Source organism: Gracilinanus agilis, chromosome 2, assembly GCF_016433145.1.
Source record: "Gracilinanus agilis isolate LMUSP501 chromosome 2, AgileGrace, whole genome shotgun sequence".
NCBI lineage: Eukaryota > Metazoa > Chordata > Mammalia > Didelphimorphia > Didelphidae > Gracilinanus > Gracilinanus agilis.
In genome coordinates, this window is record NC_058131.1 from 505,075,261 (window position 1) to 505,093,841 (window position 18,581).

An 18,581-nucleotide genomic window follows, 5' to 3' on the forward strand; every position below is an offset into this window, starting at 1 on the left:
TGAGTAATTCCACTGGGTTTTACATGTATCATTGATCAAGACCCTATTTCCATATTATTAATATTTGTATTTGTATTAGGGTGATCGCTTAGAGTCTACATCCCTAATCATTTCCCCATTGAACCATGTGATCAAGCAGTTGTTTTTCTTCTGTGTTTCCGCTCCCACAGTTCTTTCTCTGGATGTGGATAGCGTTCTTTCTCCTAAGTCCCTCAGAGTTGTCCTGGATCATTGCATTGCTGGGCCTAGATGATTTCCAATGATCTTTCTAGCTTCTGTAAATTCTATGACCCCATGCCAAGAACATTCATTCACACACATATTCTCTCCAACACCCAAGGTATTTTGTAAGGGTATGTTTTCCCATTAGGAATTTCAAAAGCTTGCTCTGGATCGCTTTCTTCCTTTAACCTCCTCCATCCCAAGTATTTTCTATTGCCGACAAGCTGAGTACTTGTGAACAATTTGCCTGAGATCATCTGGCTCCTCAACCGGTAGGGATTATTTCATTTTTTGTACTTGCATTTGTAATATCTTAGCATATTGCTTGGCATACAGCAAGTGCTTAATAAATATTTGGTGATACATCCCCCCTAGGCCCTCCCCAAATTACCTTTATTTGTTTTATTTGGGCTTATGTATTTACTGTCTCTTTTGTAGATCTAAGTTCCCTCAGAGCAGAATCGTTTCACTTTTGTCTTTGTATGCCCAGAACTGTGAATAGCATATAGGTGACATTTGACAAGTGTCTGATTGAATAAGAGCTTATGGATCCTAGCATGATTGCTTTTCATAATGGGTTTCTATAGTTTTTATGGAAATGGAATGCACTTTTTGTCCCCCCATATGCTGGAAATCTGAATGTAATATGCCATTACTGAGGACTGGTTAAACAGTGAGAGACCAAGAATATCCATGAAGGATAATGATAAAGAAGGTGGCATGCTCTGCTCTGACCTACCTTTGGGCAGGCCTGTGTGCCTGGGGATGGGGGTCGAGCTAGAAGGGGTTAGATGGATGGCCGAGGTGGAGTGAGCCCTGGAGCCCAGCTCTGTGTGCCAGTGCTTGACCACGGAGTCCGTGGAACCCTCGAAGTAGTCACTGCTGCCTCCATGTGGGGAACCTCGTTTCTGCTTAAAATCACCGATGACTGTGGCAGGAATAACAAGAAGGGGAAGAAAGGAGGGAAGAAAAATTAAGCATCAAAAGATTCTTACCAGGATTCTGATCACAAAGAAAACCAAAAAGCTGGGGGTGAAGGAGAAACATAGAACTGCACAAACAAGAAGCTTGGTGGGCAAGCTTACTGATCAGCCCCTCACCCTGGCCTATTTAAAAGGAAACCTGATTCCATTTAAAGTCTCTAGGAGCTTGTTTTAAAATGAACTCTTACCTGTCATATCAGGCATAGCCCAAAGAGTGAGAAAGAATAGAAGGAAGGTATCAAAGAGAAAAAAACTGAAAGGAAGATGAGCCCCAAAAGATGAGGTAGGGAGAAAGTTCTCTCAACATTTTAACCAAATTTTGAAAATCTCTAAAAAGAGTGTCTCCTAAGATGAGATTCTATGATTTAAAAAAAACCTACAATGGAAATCTAGCTGTTCAGTGTATTAGGTGAGTTTCTAGAATCACATATAAATATATTTAATTATATATTAAGATATATAATTATATGTATGCATGTATACATACACATTTATTATTTTCTTATATTATATATAAATATATTTATATTATATTTATACTGTTTGTAAAGGGTTCTAACACTTACTGATTATTGGTATTGAAATGGGTATTACCAATACCTGTGTCTTAAGTAGATAGGCTATTGTTTTTGACTTTTGAGAAAGATGGCTTCTCAAAGCAGTCTAAAAGAATTCCAGCTCAGGCCAGTTATATAAAACTCTATCTAGTGTAGGTATAAAATTTTAAGGAAGGGAAAGTAAAAGGAAAAACAGATAGAAAAGTATTTCTTATGTTTTTATAAGGCAAATTTATTCTAATAAATTCTAACAATAACCACCCAAACCAATCTGGTCTGTGAGGACCTGCTTCTTCCTCGACAGAATCAAGGCTATCCTCTCTTCCTATTTATCTAAAACCCCAAATCCTTATCTATCTATCGTAATCTAAAATATAAACTTATAAACAGAGAGGAATCAAGTCAGGGTTCTTTCCTGCTGCTCAGATTTGATTTCCAGGTGGTCAGAAATTCCACTGCCTTCTCCACTCAAACAGGTCAGACTGTGCTGCCACCTACTGGGGCAAGCACTGACACTGCACCCAACAATCTCCTCTGGCCTGATAAGATGGTTTTTCAGGATGTGAATTCAGCAAGATTTTCCAAACTCGAAGAGTCGATCAATCTTCAGACAACCTTCCATGAACCAGGTCAACCCAAAGAGAGAGAGAGAGAATCCTTGGTCCAATTGTCTTTCCCAAAGCTCCTTGGGAAAATCCTCTCCCATCAATCATCTCTGAGATTCCATTCAGATTAAAAGAAACCCAACTCACTCATTTGCTAATTAACCCTATTTCCTAATGAACTCTTAATTAATGAATACTTCCCTACAATACACATGTGTATATACACATGCACACATATAATTATATAATACCAAATATTAACTTGGTATTATTCATGACCTTTGAAGATTCAGCATCTCTCTTTTAAAAAAAAAAAAAAAAGGAAAAATGAAGACCATTATGCATCATTCCTTCCTCCCAAAGGGAAAAAAATTGTATTCCCCACCCCCTTGATTTACAAAAAGGGAGAGGAGGTGGATGACATTTTTACATCACAAAGTATAAATTAAGAGTTAAAAAATAAAACCAAACCAACAACATTCTAAAAATGGTTTCTTTTTGATGGCCAAATTATTATATTACCCACTTTTTAAATTTAATCTCCCCCCTGGATCCTCCCATTCACCACCCAGTCTCCCATCCATCCCCCATAGACCTGACTTTCTCTATCCTCAGAAATCAGGGCTCAAATGTGCCACCATCATTCCAAAAGCTCCAAGGACATTTTATCACAATTTAACCTTGATGAGAAGCAAGATTCAAGTTTGGAGAAATGAATCTGCATTGATTATGTAGCAGTTAAAGAAATTAGAACAATGACCAAAATGGGAGGGAGGGCAGAGATAAGAGGAAGTGAGAAGGGATGAAGTGAACAGTTAGCATGAAGGACAGAAATAATATGGTCTTTGAAAACATGCCAGAAGGACAGAAAGAAAGGGTATAATAGCAGCTGTGCTTTAGCTAAAGGACTGTGCTGACTGGCTGTTTTTGTTTTTGTTTTTTTTTTACTTTCCCTAGAAATGTTGGTGTTGTCTACAACTATTTTTATATATAAAATTTCAGAGACATAAAAACTGTCCTAAGTTGGAATCTGTCCTAGGACAGACAGATCCAACTTTTCATAATACATAAAAGGAACAACAAATCCCTCAAAACAAACATGGAACATAGAGACATGGAATTGAGCCTTTAATAATAGCAGCATGTAACAGGTGGTCATATTTGTGGGAATTCAGGGAAAGGGTGACTTTTAATTCAGTTGCCCAAGAGATTTTTTTTTAAATCCATTCTACTGAAGGCATTATATTTTAGGAAGTGTAGCAAGAGCTGACCAATGCCAATTTACAACCAGACAGGAGATAAGCCTGCAACGACAAAGAGAGACTTGGAAGCACACGTAATTTTGCTCACTTACTATGGAGCCCTGGCCCAAGAGATACATACATGTGCTGTGTGTACCACGAGGTTCCCCTAAAAACTACTGCAATGAAGAAACAATCCAGCAGATGTAAGAACTCATCTTCTACTTTGGAATTACAATCCATGTTGGCTAGTTTAAAAACTTGGCTTGAATTTATGATTAGAGTACCTTATCGCATTGATATCAAAAGGGGAGGGAGGGTCAATCAATCATGCCCAGTGTCAGTCATTTAGCATTAAACTACTCTTTTTTGCTTTTGAACTCCAGAGATGAATGAAGATACGTGATGAAGAAAAATGGTAAAGAGAAGGTGGTATTAGAAATCTCCAATGGCCGAGAAAGAGAGAGACTCATTAGGAGAGGGTGGGATGTCGGAGGAAGACCAGAACCGCAGGCGTTTAGAGAGAGCTGTTGGAGACTTTTCTTTGTCCTTGCTTTTGCTTCTCAAGAAGGGACTCTTTTTGCGTGTTGTTGCTAAATTATCATCACCCGGGTGGCCCGAAAAGAAGAAAACAAAATGAATGAAATGAACAGAAATGTCAGAAATGAAAACAAAATTATCTCAACAGGTTTAAGACCCCAACATTACCACAACATCAGAAAGAATAGTGATGGGCACATTAAAAGAAATTAATTAATGTTTATTTAATCATTAATTAATTGCTTAATTAATGATTATTTAATCATAAATGAATGATTTAATTAATGATTGCTTGGTTGAAAAAGGCATGAATTGTACTCGGATCCCAATAAGGAATGGGATTAAATCTGTCAGTGGTGACAAATTTCTTAACACTAAAACTTCATTCATTCATACAATATTGGTGGAAAATCATACCCTGACCATGGGAGAGGCAATCTGGAGTATTTTTAAACATAACAATTTTAGTTACTACATAGAGGGGAAAATAATTTCAGTGCTTGGAAAACATAATTCTACATTTGCTATCTCAGTAAAGACAAATCCCCAAATCCTCTTCCTGCTAGGATATTTTTGTAATACATAATGCTATGGTTTTTCAATAAATTGAAATTAATATTTTAATTTAATATAAATAAAAAGTCTTAATTTAAATAATTTAAAAAACATACTCCCAATTTTCTTTGCTTTTCTATAACACTTCTTTAGTCTGAATTCCAATTTCTTTCTCTTATTTTCTTAACTTATCAAAGAACCCAACAAACTCTAGATTGCTATAATTTCCTTCTCTACTTTGGACTCCTTCCTCTCAATTCTACATTTCTGGATTTTAACTTAAAAATGATTATTTTTATCCAAATAAAGGTTGTCCCAAAAATCTCAGTGAAGTTTTAAGTTTTTAATAGTTTAAAACTCCACTAAGACTTTTGGGACACATACTTCAAGGAATTAATTTTGTTAACCATCACCATAGTTGGAACTTGTGGCCCCCCACCCCCAATTCTTCCAAACAATTGAACAGTTCAGAGATACTAGGTTTCCCCTCCTTATAGTTATTTCTTCACCAACAGTGCCATCTACTGGAGATATTTCATTCCACAGATTGTAAAGAAACAAGGGACCTGATAACATCCACAGTATTTATTTGGAGCTTGGGGAGGTCTTAGATGTAATTGGAATTTTCTTTTACTTACAATAGTATCAAGTTTAATCTGGATTTTTAAAACTATGAACACTGATCCATGGCAATTTTTTTACTGGTCTGCTGAACTGATATTACTAAAGCTCCTCCCTTTTTTTTTTTTTTTTTTAAAAACTCTTACCTTCTGTATTAGAATCAATACTGTTTATTAGTTCCAAGGCAGAAGAATGGTAAGGGCTAGGTAATGGGGGTTAAGTGACTTGCCCAGGGTCACACAGCTAGAAAATGTCTGAGACCAGATTCAAACACCAGACCTCCCATATAAGGCCTGAAGTTCTTTACTTTTTAAATCCTATATAAACTTAAAAAATAAATAAAAACTCCCTAATTTCTATTTCTTTGTGTCATATTCTTTCCTTCTCTTACTTGTTCCTCGTCCCTGTTTCCTGGTCCATGTTTTCAGATTCTATCAGCCATTGGAAGGCAGCAATGGAAAAGTGACCCTGCAATATCAAATTTAGATATTTTTTGCTGTTATTCTATTCTCTATTAATCCATGGATACTTTGAGGTACCTACTTTAAGTCACTTTGTTGTTTGGATGTTTCAGTTGTGTCTGACTCTTTGTGACCCTATTTGGGGTTTTCTTGGCAAAGATACTAGAGTGATTTGCTTTTTCCAGCTTATTTTATAGATGAGGAAACTGAGGCAAACAGGGTTAAAGGACTTGCCCAGGATCACAAAGCTAGGAAGTGTCTGAGGCTGGATTTGAAACTAAGAAGAAGAATCTTCTTGACTAGAAGCCTAATATTCTATCCACTGTATCACCTAGCTATCTTTTATTTTACAAGTTTGTAATGCAGCTTGATGAAGGAAACACTAATCTCATCTCTATTCCATATATATGAAAACAAAATAATATATTTTAACCTACTCACACATGGGTAAGTTTACCAAGATAGATCAAGTTGGCCATTTAATTTCTGCAGTTTTTCCTAGAGATTTAGGATCATTATTACTGATAAAGCCAATCTGCAATAAACAGCAAACTAAAATGATAGAAAGAAGGTTAAATTTGGAGATAGAGGCCTGGGTTAGACCCTCTACTCTGCTACCTTGGGCAAGATCACTTAGCATCCCTTGTGCTTTTTCCTTTATTTGTAATTATTTAATTTAGGGACCAGATAAAATCTGATGTCTAGCTTTAGAGGTAGCTAAAGAGCCCAGTGGACCAGAGTCAGGATAACTTGAGTGTGAATCCTGCCTCAGTAACTATGCGACACTGAGTAAGTCACTTAACCTCTCTTGGACTCAGTTTCCTTATCTATAAAATGGGGATGATAATAGCATCTTGCTTAGAGGGTTGTTACAGGAGAATCAAATAATGTAACACCAAAAAATGCTTTGTGAACCAAAAGGTACTACATAAAGGGTCCAGTCTGCATTGGTAGGGGGCATTTCCACACTTGTGAGTTTCATATAGCAATGAAATCATATTTCAAAAAAGTAAAAAATTCAACAGTATTAGGTTTTTTTTTCTTTTCTCAAAAAAAATAGTATCAGCTTTAATTCAGAGTTTTAAAACTATGAGGATTGGTCCATGGCAAATTTTTATTGACTTGTAAGAAAATCTCAGCATCTGTATTTCTTATCTGCATCATGTGATGAATACCAAGGTTTTGTGCTGTGTCACAAGGACCGAAGTCACAGAGTTGGAAGGGTCCTTTAACATCACCTTGTCTAAGCTCCTTATTTCAGAGATGTGGAAACCAAAGCCAGAAAGAGTGTCTCAGGACACAAAACAAGTTAAGGGCAGAGCCAAGGACGGACCAAGTAGGATCCCCTAATTCTGAAGACATATTATATGTAATTTATGCAGAGATATAAATGTATTACTCTTTTCTATTTCTGAAGAGGATTTGTACCCAATGGCAATCACTAGATGCATCTGTAAGTGGGTCTAAATAATTTGCCGTGTGAAAGAATCAGAAACTGAGGAGAGGCCCTTTGCCTGGGGAATGGCCAAACAAGTTACGGTACACGAATGGGATGGAACACTACTGTGCTGTGGGGAGTGATAAAGGGAGGGTTTCAAAAAAACCTGGGAAAATTTTAATGAACTGATGCAAGGTCTAATGGGCAAAAGCAGGAGAACAATTTACATGATAACAGCAACACTGTAAAGTTTGAGACTTAGTAACTCTGATCGACATAATGACTCACCACAATTCCAAAGGATGAAACGCTTTCCAGAGAGCTGGTAGACTCAGACTGCAGTCTGAGACTTTTCTTTCTTCCTTTCATTCTTTTTGGGGGAGGGAGTATGACTAACGTGGAAATTTGTTTTGTATGATTACCTATATTTGTAATAGGTTTTGTTCTTCCCTTCTCAAAGGGGGAGGGTTAGAAAATTTGGGACTGAAAAAATAAAAAAAAAATCTCTCTGCTTTAAAAACAGATTAAGCAAAATTAAAAAAAAATTTTATTTCCTATGTGATAGTTTTCTATGATATACAAAAAAATTCCTTGTTCTGTTGTTTGGGTTTGTGCTAAATGCAGCACTTGGTACCGTCTGCCCTACCTGCAGCCTGCTTACTAACCTATCTTAGGTGTGTATATTTAAGGCTTTCAACAACTCCTTATGTATTTTTAAAACTTTAGATCACATGGATATGTCCCATGATATGTGAAAACTGGCTCCCACAGAAGAGGAGGCAAACTATATCCTATGGCAAACAGAATGGAAGGCCCCCATTAATGGAGAATAAAATTAAACTGGAGTGGGAAGCATGGTGTATTGGAAGGGGCACTAGGAAGACTAAGAGGGGAAGGGTTTAAGTCTTAGGCTCCATCATCTATTATCATGTAGTTCATCCCAGATCCCAGTGCCATTTCTTTTTTTTTTTTTAAACCCTTACCTTCCATCTTGGAGTCAATATTGTGTATTGGCTCCAAGGCAGAAGTGTGGTACAGGTAGGCAATGGGGGTCAAGTGACTTGCCCAGGGTCACACAGCTGGGAAGTGTCTGAGGCTGGATTTGAACCTAGGACCTCCCATCTCTAGGCCTGGCTCTCAATCCACTGAGCTACCCAGCTACCCCCTCCAGTGCCATTTCTAAGCCATGTGAGCAAAAGGCCAGCCAACCTTTCTAAGTATCAGTGTTGTTCTTTGTAAAATTGGGATAATAACTGAACTAACAACACCACGGTCACTTCTTGGGAGAGTTGTGACACAAGTGCTTTGTAAACTGTAAAGTGCATTACAAATAAGAAATATCATTATTATAGGCAGGGGGATGTTGTTTATAAATTGCTTCTATAATACCTGCCCATAAAGTGAATAAAGGTTTTAAGCCTTTAAAAATAAAGGTTTAAAGAACAGGGTGCAGATTCTGAGGGTTGCTATAGTTCTATGTGAAGATGGGCTACTTCTTTACAACGAAATATTTCATTATAAATACCATGTGGGTGTGGAAACATACATGAGCATGTTTTATCTCTAATGTACCAACTGGGATGACTACAAGGAAGGCAACTACGAATGTTTAGAACTCCCACCTGAGAGGTAGTGCTTCTGCCCCTACAATGAAGCAGCCAGTAGGGCTGTGCCACCCGCCGGGGATCAGGGTCAGCAGGTCCTACCTTTCCCCCCAGGGCCATTGTGTGCATCTCTCTCCTCCTGGCTGGTGGAACCTGCGGCGGCCACGGTATCTGGAGACTCCTGCTGCAATCTGAGATGCTGGGGAGCAGGGGGAGAAGCAGGGTCTGTGGACTCCGGCTGCCACGGAGGGCTTTCGGCGGTTGATTTGGTACGCTCTCTCGAACCCTCTTTCTTTGGTTTGATGAGTTTGACTAAGGCTTTGGCTCCAATCCAGTGATTCTTTCTATTTGGGAAGAAATTTTCATGAAGAAACTATTTGAAAGATACAATTCATAAACTTGTGTTTCTTAAGGCTGCTCAAGCCTTCAAATTCTGATGTGGGGGCTCCAGTGGGTCACTGGAGATGTAGGGAAAAGTCTATTTAATGAGCTAGGCACGGGGCTAGGTGGTATAGTGTCATTATTAAAACTTGAATTGCCTTTTGGCAAAAAAGAGAGGGAAATAATTTCTCAAATTAGTTAAGAATCAATCATGACGTCCATTAATTGGGAAATGGCAGAACAAATTATGATTGTAATGAAATATTATTAATGCTATAAGAAATAATGAGCAGGATGATTTCAGAAAAACCTGGAAAAATCTACATGAATTGATGCACAGTGAAGTGAGCAGAACTAGGAGAATGTTGTACACAATAATAGCAATATTGTGCAATGATCAACTTAGCAGAGCTTAGCCCTTCTCAGCAATACATGACGCAAGACAATTCCAAAGGACTCATGAGGAAAAATGCTGCCCACTCCAGAGAAAGAACTGATGGAGTTTGAATGCAGAGTGAAGCATGCTACTTTTCACTTTATTTTCTTCTTGTTTTTTGTTTGTTTTTATAGTAATCTTTCTTCCACATCACAAACAGTATGAAAATGTTTTGCATGCTCCCACATGTATAAAGTGGATCAAATTGCTTACCCTTTCAAGAAAAGGCAAAGGGGAGAAGGGAGGGAAAGAATTTGGAGCTCAGAATTGAAAAAAAATGATTTCAAAGAAAATTAAATTTCAAATCAATTCCCAAATGAGAGAGTTAGTAATGGGATACAGTGATATGAATGAGCTGATATTTCCTAAAGAAACTCTGACTTAGAAAGCCAAGTGAAACGGAAATCAGCCAAAAACTTTTAAAATAATAATATTAATAATAATAAGCTTGTGAAAGCCAATCATGGTACAGTGGAAGAAAGATTGGAAGATAAGAAGATTCAAGTTATTATCTAGCTTTTTATACCACTGTTTTGGGACCACATCTGTAAAATTACAACATTTGATTAGGTAGTTCTCAAATGACATGATTCCTTCTTAAAGAAATGTATATCAAAGAGGGATCATTGCTCTGGGCCCCAGGCTTCTTTGACTTTAAGACAGTTTTCTGCTTGTTTGTTTGGTTAAATCCTAGGAAACTCTGGAAAGGGCTCAGAGAGATGGGTAAGATGAAAAGTACACAGGCAAGATAATTCAGCTAACATGCTACTTCATGCTACAATGTTCAAATGTCCTGGGGTAGGGTAATTTCAGGAATCGAATAGACTGTATTCCCAAGTGACCAAGTTTCATAAAAGCGAGAGGTCTCTACTTGATTATAAAGAGATGCCTCCGAAATAATTCATTTCCTCTTCCTTTCTGGCATCTCTGAGCCTGAAGAGACTAGAATTTAAAACAAAGCTGGCAGGAATCACCAAAAGTGACCAATGAACTCCCACAATAAAACTACAAGTCACTGACTGATTCAATCTCACCAGCATTTTTAAACTGCCTAGTCCACATAAGATGCCATCTAGCCATCAACCTAAAATGTTCTGGTGTAGAAGAAAGCCTCCATTATTGCCCATTCTACTTTTACAGAACTGTTAGGAAGTTTCTACCTCTTGGTAACTTTATCTATTGTTCTTCTACCAGGGCCCAATGGGCATGAACGACATCTTTTCCTTTAAATATTTTAAGAATGTTGTCACACATCTTCCTTATGATTTTTCTCCTCCGGGTTCAACACCTTCTGTTCCCTCTACGGCATGGCCAGGAGAAACCATCCACCAATCCTCAATGATCCTGAAGTGCCTTCTAGTTATCTATCTAGGATTTCTCTTTGGAATATTCCAATTTGTCGATGGGTTTGTGCTTCTAAAATATGGTCCTCGGAATGGAACTTGACATTTGAAATATCATCTGACAAGTGTAGATGAAAGTCAACCTAATCACTTGCTAGACACAATGCCTTTCAATAAGAGCTAGCTAGGAGGCAGCTAAGGGAGCACAACTAGGCATGCAGTCCTGGAATTGGGAGGACCTGGGTTCAAATTCAGCCTCAGCCCTTCCTAGATGTGTGACCCTGGATAAGTTGCTTAACCCCAATTAACTAGTCCCTCTTGCTTTTCTGTCTTAGAACTGATACTGAGGCAGAAGGTAAGGGTTCAAAAAAATTAGCTACCTAGTATTTGTATAGTGCTTTAAGGTTTACAAAGTGCCTTACATAATAAATCATTTGATCCTCACAACAATCTAGTGAAGTAGATAATATTTTATATTTATATATACATAAACATATTAATTGTATATGAATAATTTAGAGAAACTAGAAAAGAATTTATTATATTGCTATGAATTATAATTATTCATTAGAATATTTTATACAAAGCTTTTTTGGCTGTTATTTCACATTGCTAACTCATTAAACTCATAGATCTAACAGGCTTTTTTGTATAAGCTATGTGTTGCCAAACTCTTACTTATAAAAGTGATTTTGAAAAAATTCAAGTGTAAGACTATTTATTACATTTTATCTTCTTAGAGTCTAATGTTTGAATGCACCAAGAGATCTTTTTGGATCTCAGTTCTACCAACCAATAAGCTAGCTGTCCCTTCCAACTTTGTATCACCTGCAAATTGGAGAAGATAAGCTTAAGGCCTCCTATCTAGGTGCTCAGCCAAGTCATTGCTCAATGAACACTTTGAAGGACTCAGGGCTAAGGAATGATCTTTGCTTTCTTCCAAGATGATATCAAACCATTCATGACAAACTATTCCTCTGGGTTCAGCTATTCAATCAATTCCAGAGATACTTCATATCTCTAATGATTATTTATAAGAGTGGCATAAAAATGTTGTTGCTAGAATCTAAGTAAATCTCATCTATAACTCTCATCTGTCTGCAAGTCTAGTTGACCTATGAAAAGGGTAACAAAGTCAATCTAATATAATCTGTTCTTCGTGAAGTCATACAGGCTATTTGTGATCAGTTTCTTCTTTGAAATGATTTTTTTAAGCCTTTAATCTTAGAATCAATACTGTGCATTGGTTCTAAGGCAGAAGAGCAGTAAGGGCTAGGCAACAGGGGTTAAGTGACTTGCCCAGGACAGCTAGGAAGTGTCTGAGATCATATTTGAACCCAGGACCTCCCATCTCTAGGCCTGGCTCTCAATTCACTGAGCCACCTAGTTGCCTCCCCCCTTTTAAATGTTTTTTAAGATTTTTTTAAAGCAATATTCTAAAATACTGCCAGAAATCAAATTCAAGTTCCTGCCTACATTATCTTTCTGGTTTTGAAAAGTTGAAACATTCTTTGTCCTTCTCTGGTCCTGAAACACTTCTCTTATTCTCCACAATCTTTTCAGGATCACTGAAAGTGGATGGACACTTACCTGCTGTGTAAGTATCCTGGGATGCAGTTTGAGTAAGTTCTGGTGACGAACTCATTGAGGGGAGCTAAATGCCCCCCTACGATCTACATATTTATCTTTGATTTCCCCATCATTACATCTTGCCTTCCTAACAAGGTTATTTGTTTCCTGAACTCATCTGTTTTGTCATTTAGTCCAGGTGGCACATAGTACTCTTTTCAATGAAAAGGTCCCCAAAAACCCTTTTTAAGGTCAAACGTGTAAGGCTCTAAGGCAAATATATTTTTATTGACTCTCTATTCTGAGTCCATAGTTTTTATATATGTAGTTTCTGTATTCTAGAAAAGCTAATCTTTTTCTCAGACACTATCTTCTTAGCTAACCAGAAGAGGGAAAGTAGAAGGAATGGTTCATCTGTGAAAGAGGACCTGGGATCCATTCTTGGATCTCTAGATCTCAGTTTCCCCATCTGTGAAATGAGGAAATTAGACTAGGCTAGACTCCAAGGTCCTTTCAAACCCTTAATCTGTTGATTCTCTGAAGAAGTTTTGTTGACCTACTCTCTGTCCTGAAGAAAACACTTCTATTTTCTTTCCCAGGACATTGTAATTTAAAAATATGTTCTAGGTTCAAAGAAACCCATCGTGTCTGACCCAAGTATCAGGAAGACAAAAGACCTCTCTCCCACTCTCAGGCAGACAAATAGCAGTCCGGGTTTGACCCTAATTAGATGACAATTAGATGACTTGTCTTCTGATGCTGTCTGTGGATTCAAACCGCTCCTTTTGGACAGCAAAAAGCTGCTTCCTCCTTAAGAAGCTCGTCATTCTTTTAGGAAGTTTTATTTATTAAAAAAATAATTAGTAATAACTAACAAATCATGAATTATTAAGGAATAGTTATTACTATCAAGACTTATTAAATGTTATTAATACTTTATCATACTAACTACTCACTGCATATTAAGTACCCATTAAATATTATAATAGGTTTATTATTAATCCTACCATTTAGCTCCACTATTTCATTTGTTCTTTCTCTGACAGGTCCTTTCCTTCCTCACTTTGATAAGGGTCAGGATAACCCTTCTGTGCATCCTCTCCAAATCCTTCTTCTTTGTTTTTTAACTTGAAACAATACTTCCATTTCCCTGAAAGAACACTCTGTTCTCTCTTAACAACCTGAAGGTGAGGAAGGCGTTCCTCTCTAGCCCTTTTAACATTTCATCTAGGGATGCCAGGCTGTAATTTGTACATACATAGCAGTTACTTAGCAATGACAGAAAGACAAACATTGTGCTTGCCACTGCTAAATTCCCCATGCCCTTCAAAGATGCTCTGTCTTCACTAATTTTTATGGGCGGCACTCATGGCCAATTCCACTGATGTCAGGGCAAACTGCCTTGGGTATTGTTTTATATATTTACTGCAGTCCTTCCAGCTTGTCTCTCACTGGCAATTAGTAACTTCCTACCAAGATCTAATGCGGAAAAAGAAAGGAAAAGAAAAGAAAAAGTTGAGTGCTGCTAACACCTGGGGTTCAGATATTTCTAGCTGAATCCAATTCTCTGAAGTATTCTCACCATTCTCCCTCCACCCAGCTGTTGGTGTTCTCTCCGTCCTCTAATTATTTTGAATTATATTTATCTGTTTACATGTTGTATCTCCAAGAAGAATGGGAACTCCTTGAGAGAATGGATTTTTTTTCTTTCTCAGTAGCCCTAGGATCTAGCACAATATTTTTTTTCCCATAGAGTTTAGGGAATGCTTGTCATATTGAATTCTGCCTGGCACGAGAGATCAGAACCAGAACCAGTGAGTGAAAAATACAGTGAATGAGATTCCAGTAAAATAAAAGGAAAAACTTCCTCACTATCAAAATGGTTCATAAGAATGGGCTTCTGAGGAGGTACCATATGGCCACTTTTCATCAATGTTATGGAGGATGGGTGGGGGATTGACTTGACCTCTTGGGATTTCCTATAACTCTGAGGTTCTGTGATTCTATAACAGGGACTATAAATGGAATGTGATCAAATTAGAGCCTGAACCTTGGAATGATCAATTTATGTTTCTAATAGGCACTCGATTGGGGTCAAAGAGCCAAGAGCTGAATGGATTTCTGTGCAAATTATCTTTCCAACAAAAAATACACAAAACACATGCAATTCTGTAACTCCTTTTGAATTGAATAAGCACTTTTCTGACCCTGATCCCACTTAAATTATTATGGCTCTTAGGAATATAGAATTAGAGCTAGTCTGGACCTTAGAGTCATGGAGTCCAACGCTCTTACTGTACAAATGAGAGAACCGAGGCCAAGGGAAGTCAGTGATTTGTCCATCATCATAATGGTAGCCAGGATCAGAAGTAGGATTTAAAGACAGGGCTTTTGACCTCAGAAAGATGTTTTTTTCTTCTGTATCATGATGTCTCCTTCCTTCATAGTAAAAGTTTAAAAAAAAAAAAGCAACTAGCAATTTAGCTTATATGTACTTACTTCTTTGGAGCAGGATCATAGAATTTGTATTGATCCATAATTTTTTCTTCTAGTTTTTCTTTATGTCTTCTTAAAGCATTCAGTTTGTCTCTGGGAAAACAGTAAGAAACAAATGTATTTGAACTTGGTTGAGCCATAAAGATGCACAAGAACGCTAACAATACTTATTCAGTGGGGTCTTAGCACTGTGTCATCCTCAAGTTCTTTCAGTTGTGTCTGATGCTTCGTGACACTGTTTGGGGTTTTGTTGGCAGAGATACTGGACTGGTTTACTACTTCCTTCTCCAGCTTATTTTACAGAAGAGGAAACTGAGGCAAACACAGTTAAGTGATTTGCATGGGATCACACAGCTAAATAAGTTTCTGAGACCAGATCTGAGCTCAGAAAGCTCATCTTGACTCCAGGTCAGGCATTCCATCCACTTTGCCATCCAGCACACTATAGTCACTCTAAATGATTTATTAAATTCCCCAGCTCTAACTGACCCTTAATTCAAGGGAGTAACTTCTCCTCCCTAATAGTCTGAATGAAAAAAGTCCAATCCCTGATGGCCCTACGAGTGAGTCAGTAGTCTTGCAGCCTTTTCAGGGCCCATGAGACTGTACCAGACATGTGGGAAACATTAAAAATTAAGAGAGATTTTTTTTTTCTCAGAATGACTCCATCAAATTAATAAAATGGGATTCTGCTCATGTCCATTTGAGGACATGCACCAGTTATGTTGGAACTGTTTTGTTTTTGTTTTTATTTTAAAAGAACCCCCCCCCCCACCAAGCTGAGACCTGAAGCAGAATTAAACAGAAGACATGGATGAGATCTTAAGATTTAGAGACAAAAGGGACTTTAGAGATCACCTAGACCAGTGACAGCAAACCTTTTAGAGACAGACCTGACCCCACTTCCCAAAGAAGGGAGGGAGGAAGAGCTCCCATTGGGCTTCTTGGGGGAGGGGCAGGCAAAGTAAGGCATGTTCTCATGGAGTGTAGAGAAGGGGAGGGGAGTGGCCCGAGCTCTCTGCTCCCCTCCAGCTCTGCTGCCTATGAGCCACCCACCTTACCCCCTGTTTGCTCCCATTGGCTGCTGGGCAGAGGGACAGGGATGTGAAAAATGTCATCAGGCATGATGGAGAGGGGGAGGGGAGCAGCCCCACCCAATTCCCTCTGCCTTTCTAGTAATGAACTGGGGGATGGAGGAGGGTGCCCAAGTATCCACAGAGAGTGCTCTGTGTGCCATCTTTGGCACGTGCCATAGGTTCACCACCGACCTAGATCAACACTCAGATTTAACTGATGAAGAAACTGAGTTGCAAGAAAGTTAAGTGACTTCTAGTATTTAAATGTTCCTGAGATCCAAGAGACTAAAAATCTCCAACATGCACTAACTGTGAACTGGTTGCAAATCATCCTTCTCTTTGTGTCTCCATTTCCTCATCTAAACATGAAGATATAGGATTATTCTTTCAGCTCTGAAAATCTATGGCCTTTATAATCTCAAATACTAAACTCTATCACGGTTTTAGATAAAACACCAAATAGTATTCAGTTCAGTTGTTTTTCAGATGTGTCTGATTCTTTGTGACTCGATTTGGGGTTTCTGCAGCAAGAATAATGGAGTGGTTTCTTCTCTAGTTTGTTTTCCATTTCTTTCTCCAGTTCATTTTATAGATGAGGAAACTGAAGCAAACAGGGTTAATTGACTTGCTCATGGTTACACTGCTAGTGTCTGAAGCTAGATTTGAATTCAGGAAGATGTCTTCCTGATTCCAGGCCTGATATTCTATCCATTGCATCATCTACCTGCCAAAAATTGCATCATGGTTTATATAAAACATCAAGCAGGAGATAAAACTGGCTTAAATACTATTTGCATTTTTAAAAAATCCTTATCTTCCATCTTAGAATCAATATTATATAGTGGTTCCAAGCAGAAAAGTGGTAAGGGCTAGGCAACTGGGAGTAAATGACTTGTCCAGTGTCACACAGCTAAGAAGTACCTGAGGCCAGATTTGAACCCAGCACCTCCTATCCTTAGGTCTGGCTACCTCTCAATCTACTAAGCCACCTAGTTTAATTTTACAATTTAAAACAAAAACAACTACCTATATGGGGGTAAATAAACTAGAAACAACAAAGTTGACCTATTTCCCTCCTAATATATAATCTCAGCTATTATACTCTCAGGACAGATTAACACATCAATTGTTTAGCACAAATGTCAAGATGAACAGATTAACCTGATTAAGTAACAATATCTCATTTTTGTTGAATGACTAGCCCCAAACACATATGGCCAACAGGAATCACTCCTTAGAATTTACGAGCTCTCTGGACATCGACACTAAAGAAATGTCATAGATCAATCTGGATTAGGGAGGGAGGGACTTTGGTTTAATTCCCTTCCAAAATACCAGGCTGAAGGCTTGGCTTTCTAGCCTCTGTCTTCAAATTCCTAAATATCCACAAAGCACTCCACACACTCTTGGTCAAAAACTATCAAGAGCTCCCTACTATCTACCAATAAAAATTCAAACTCCTCAGCTTGGCATTCAAGTCATTCCACCATTATCACTATAATCTACTCTTTCGGTCTTATTTTCCACTTTATATTCTCTATGCTTCTTGTTAACTTGGATTAGCTATCATTCTATTAAAGTACTTTGTCCTTTCCCACCTCAATACCTTTGCTCATGTAGTTCTTTTCATCTGGACATAAATCAGCACTTATGATGCCACAATAAAATGCTGCTTTGGATTGTATTTAATCCCTTTGGTAGATCTATGACTTGATTAATATGAGCAGTTACTCCACTGATATAGATTGCTACCCTCTATGCCTTCTCATCCTGTTAAAATTCTTGTCCATGTCCTTCCACAGATCTTTCCTAGGGAGTCAATCCAATATGGTGGAGGTTTTTTTTTCCAATGTAGGACTCCAGCCTTCCACTGATTTTTTAATTTTTCTTCTCTTAAAATCCTTACCTTGTGCCATAGAATCAATACTGTATTCTAAGACAAAGTGGGTTAAGTGACTTGCCCCGGGGTGACAGTTAGGAAGTGTCTATAGCCAGATTTGAACCCAGGGTGTTCCATCTTAGCTCTCTATCTGCTGAGTCATATCTTTGCCCCCATTCCACTGTTATTACTCATTCTTTTTCCTTGATGGGTCTATCTTTTATGACTTTTCTTATCATATCATCATTCATGTCCTTGGTCATATTTTTTATTATGTTTCTTATAAGCCAGTGATCACCGATAATATCCTAATGCTTGCATGTCCACTAGAGTTCTTTTCATGGTTATTTGTGATTCTAATTCTCCCAAAATCATAGTATTTATGTCTATATAACAACGATGGGAGAATGATGGGCTTTTGTAGCCCTGAACAGTTTAGGATAATTGAAATCCCTCCCAAATTTCCCAAATGCAAATCAGACTGATTCCCTTTTCCTAAATTCTGGATAGAGTTCACTATTCAATTAAAGTGCTTGTCCAAAATAGACTTATTAATGGACTAATTTTGACAGCC

General features: G+C 37.9%; 1 protein-coding gene across 1 annotated transcript in view; it reads right to left on the reverse strand.

The window, feature by feature from the left end:
• CCDC88C (coiled-coil domain containing 88C) overlaps window positions 1-18,581 on the reverse strand; it is a 249,078-nt gene that overhangs the window by 27,414 nt on the left and 203,083 nt on the right. Inside the window, exons 24-26 of the mRNA XM_044659995.1 lie at window positions 15,056-15,145; window positions 8,930-9,171; window positions 962-1,150 (exon numbers count right to left, since the gene is read on the reverse strand). Coding sequence (XP_044515930.1) covers window positions 962-1,150; window positions 8,930-9,171; window positions 15,056-15,145 — 521 coding nt within the window. The remainder of the gene's footprint in view (window positions 1-961; window positions 1,151-8,929; window positions 9,172-15,055; window positions 15,146-18,581) is intronic.